Genomic DNA, 2,839 nt, shown 5'->3' with positions numbered 1-2,839 from the left:
TGAGCCGTTTGAGAACTATTATATTTTCAATTTGTTCAAAAACTGAAAAAGCTTTTGATAATTACTCTTAAGTTTTCAAAAAAAATGAAAACTGAAAGCCAAAATCAACATGACCCGACATGAGCCACAAGGCGAAAACGAAATTTATGCAGTTTCATGTCATGTTAAGGCTTCATGCACAACTTTACAAAGTCTACATTGGAAGAAATGGAACCATTTAGTCCAGTGAACTCATTACCTAGTAGCTCCATGAAACGTAATGTCTACAAAATCATCCGCAGGTATATGGAGACTGATCGTTTTGAGCATCAAATGAATCTTATCAATATCTGGATGAGATACATCCCCTCCCAAGAAAATGTGCACCTTACTCCCAATCTCTGTCCAGCTCTGTGCCTGTTGCTTCTTCACTCCATGCTCTTTCATCAGACTTCTCATTCTTGCAACATCTCTCCATTTTCCAGCAGCTGCGTATATGTTAGACAACGCGACGTAAGGCCCAGAACTACGAGGATTCAAGTGTAATATATTCTTTGCAGCCAGCTCCCCTATTTCCACGTTTAAGTAAACGCTGCAAGCTGCAAGAAGAGAGCCCCATATTCCAGAGTCTGCTTGAAATGGCTTCTCTTGGATCATCTTGCAAGCCTTCTCTAACTGGCCTGCTCGACACAAAATGTCAACCAAGCAAGCATAATGCTCCGATCTAGGGGCAATGTTGTAGCTGCTGACCATCAAATCAAACAACTTCAAGCTCTCATTTACCTTGCCTGCATGCGCACAGGCAGATAGCAAGCTAAGAAATGTTATACCATCTGGTTTGAAGCCGTGCACCACACTCTGGTTGAAGAAATCAAGAGCTTTCTCATAGAGACCATGCTGTGCGAATGCAGCAATAATGGTGTTCCATGAGACGAGGTCTGGACACTCAATTTGTTTGAATGCTAACTCGGCATCAAGGATTGCACCACATTTACTGTACATGGTAATCAAAGCGTTATATAGGGAGAGGTTTGATTCAAATCCATGTTTAATAATGAGCAGATGAGCTTGTTTTCCATCTTTAAGAGATGTAAGACTAGAACAGGCAGTCAGAACCGAAACAAGGGTCCATTTATCTGGATGCAGACCAATCTTAAGCTTTTGTGAGTGTAACTTCAGTGCTTCCTCTCCACCGCCATTTTGTGCATAGCCTGTAAATGAAAACAGGCATGTCAGGGGACAAGTGATTAGGACAATGCTTTAAAAACAGACACAACCACAACAAACTAGTTAAGGTCTCAAAAAAAATTTGAACAAGTGAAAGCCTGCTAAATTAGGACAATGCTTTAGAAACTCAAGTAACATTTCCTAAACATCAGACGAGGCAGATGCTGGCCTAATTGTACTAGTAAGTGCTAGCAAACCAATGTAACGAGCTCAAGTAAAATACCCAACTAAGAAATTTTAGGTATATCGTGATGGATGAGTAATTGCACATGGCATACCTGTTATCATTGCATTCCAAGAGACATGATCCTTGCGCTGAATCTGATCAAATAATGCTCTCGCATCTTCCATCTTTCCCTCCTTAGAATACCCCGTGAGCATAGCTGTCATTGAAACCGCATTTTTCTCCGGCATCTGCTCATACAATTCCCGTGCTTCATCAAATTTGCCGTTCTCGACATACCCACTGATCAGCACAGTCCAAGAAACAGCATTCTTGCGAGGCATGCAGTCAAACAGTGCCCTTGCCCGCTCTATCTCTCCTTTCATCGCGTACCCATCAATCATTGCAGTATAAGAAATAACATTCCTCTTCGGCATGTCTTGAAATATCCTACTAGCTTCCTCCAGCCTATCACATTTCACAAACCCCGAAATCATAGCGTTCCAAGAAGCAATATTTCTTTCTGGCATCTCCCGGAAGTACATGAAAGCCTCGTCGACCATCTCATTCTCGACACTCCCGGCTAACATGGAATTCCAGGACACCACATTCCGAACAGGCATCAGCCCAAACAATCTCTTGGACTCTCCAAAATACCCATTTTTCCAGTACCCAGTAATGATGGCGTTCCATGTAACTACGTCTTTTGTGGGCATTTCATCGAACAATTGGCGGGCGGCTTCAATCTTTCCCGCTCGTGATAACACACCAATCTTGACATTGCAAGTATATACATCATAAGTTGAGAAAAGCTTCAACCGTGGAGAAATCAAGCAGTGAAGGATGCAACAAGTATCTGCACTGAAATTGACATGGGCACGGACACGGACAGGAAATCGAACAAATCGCATTAAACAGGCAACGTAAACATGATTATTAGCGGCTTTGGCAAAACCCCTTTTTAACTTTCCTTCAGTGAATAAGGTTGGGATAGTTTTGGAAAATTTGACAAATCTCCGAGAATTATGAGGATGTATGTATTATGCAACTCCGCCTGTGTAAGTTTATCTTACATTGCCGGTCCCAAGCCCGGGTAAAGGAGGAGGGGGAGGGCGTCAGGTAATCGACAGCCGGCACTCCTCGGTTACGTCGAATCCTTATGAAAATGAATTCAGAACGAAATCGCGCTAAAACTAGAGCGTCACCCGTAAATGGCGCGCTGTGTGGCCCGAGCACAGTGATAAGTGAGCAAGGGTCGCTGTATCTCCATCGGCACTCGGATGCAGTGTTAAATGAGCAAGGGGGCCATAGAAACTTCTTTTCGAACGACTCCACTCAAAGTTGTTTGGGAGCATATGCTCCTATCAACTTTACACAGGACACACAAAAGAAGTACTTTGATCCTATTGGACGGGGGAGGGTGAAGAAGCTAGGACAGAAGGGTAGAGTTCAAGAGAGTAGAATGCGTTT

At 43.1% G+C, this 2,839-nt stretch overlaps 1 protein-coding gene across 1 annotated transcript; it reads right to left on the bottom strand.

Annotated features, from left to right (window-relative positions):
- On the bottom strand, positions 1-2,501 carry LOC103450037 (pentatricopeptide repeat-containing protein At4g02750-like). The gene is made up of 2 exons (XM_008389352.4): positions 1,485-2,501; positions 1-1,190 (listed from the first exon to the last, which is right to left on the bottom strand). The coding sequence occupies exons 1-2, from the start codon at positions 2,278-2,280 to the stop codon at positions 235-237; spliced, it is 1,752 nt and encodes a 583-aa protein (XP_008387574.3). The 5' UTR covers positions 2,281-2,501; the 3' UTR covers positions 1-234.
- Positions 2,502-2,839: the final 338 nt, after the last annotated feature.

This window comes from Malus domestica, chromosome 15 (genome assembly GCF_042453785.1).
Source record: "Malus domestica chromosome 15, GDT2T_hap1".
Classification (NCBI taxonomy): domain Eukaryota; kingdom Viridiplantae; phylum Streptophyta; class Magnoliopsida; order Rosales; family Rosaceae; genus Malus; species Malus domestica.
Note: the sequence above shows the minus strand (reverse complement) of the source record. Positions and strands in the feature narration are given on the sequence as shown.

What these genes read in the sequence shown, in the direction of transcription:
- LOC103450037 (XM_008389352.4), bottom strand. Translation starts at nt 2,280, where the DNA reads ATGCGATTTGTTCGATTTCCTGTCCGTGTCCGTGCCCATGTCAATTTC. An exon ending in TTGGAATGCAATGATAACAG is followed by an intron (nt 1,191 to 1,484) that starts GTATGCCATGTG and finishes TTTCATTTACAG; the next exon opens with GCTATGCACAAAATGGCGGT.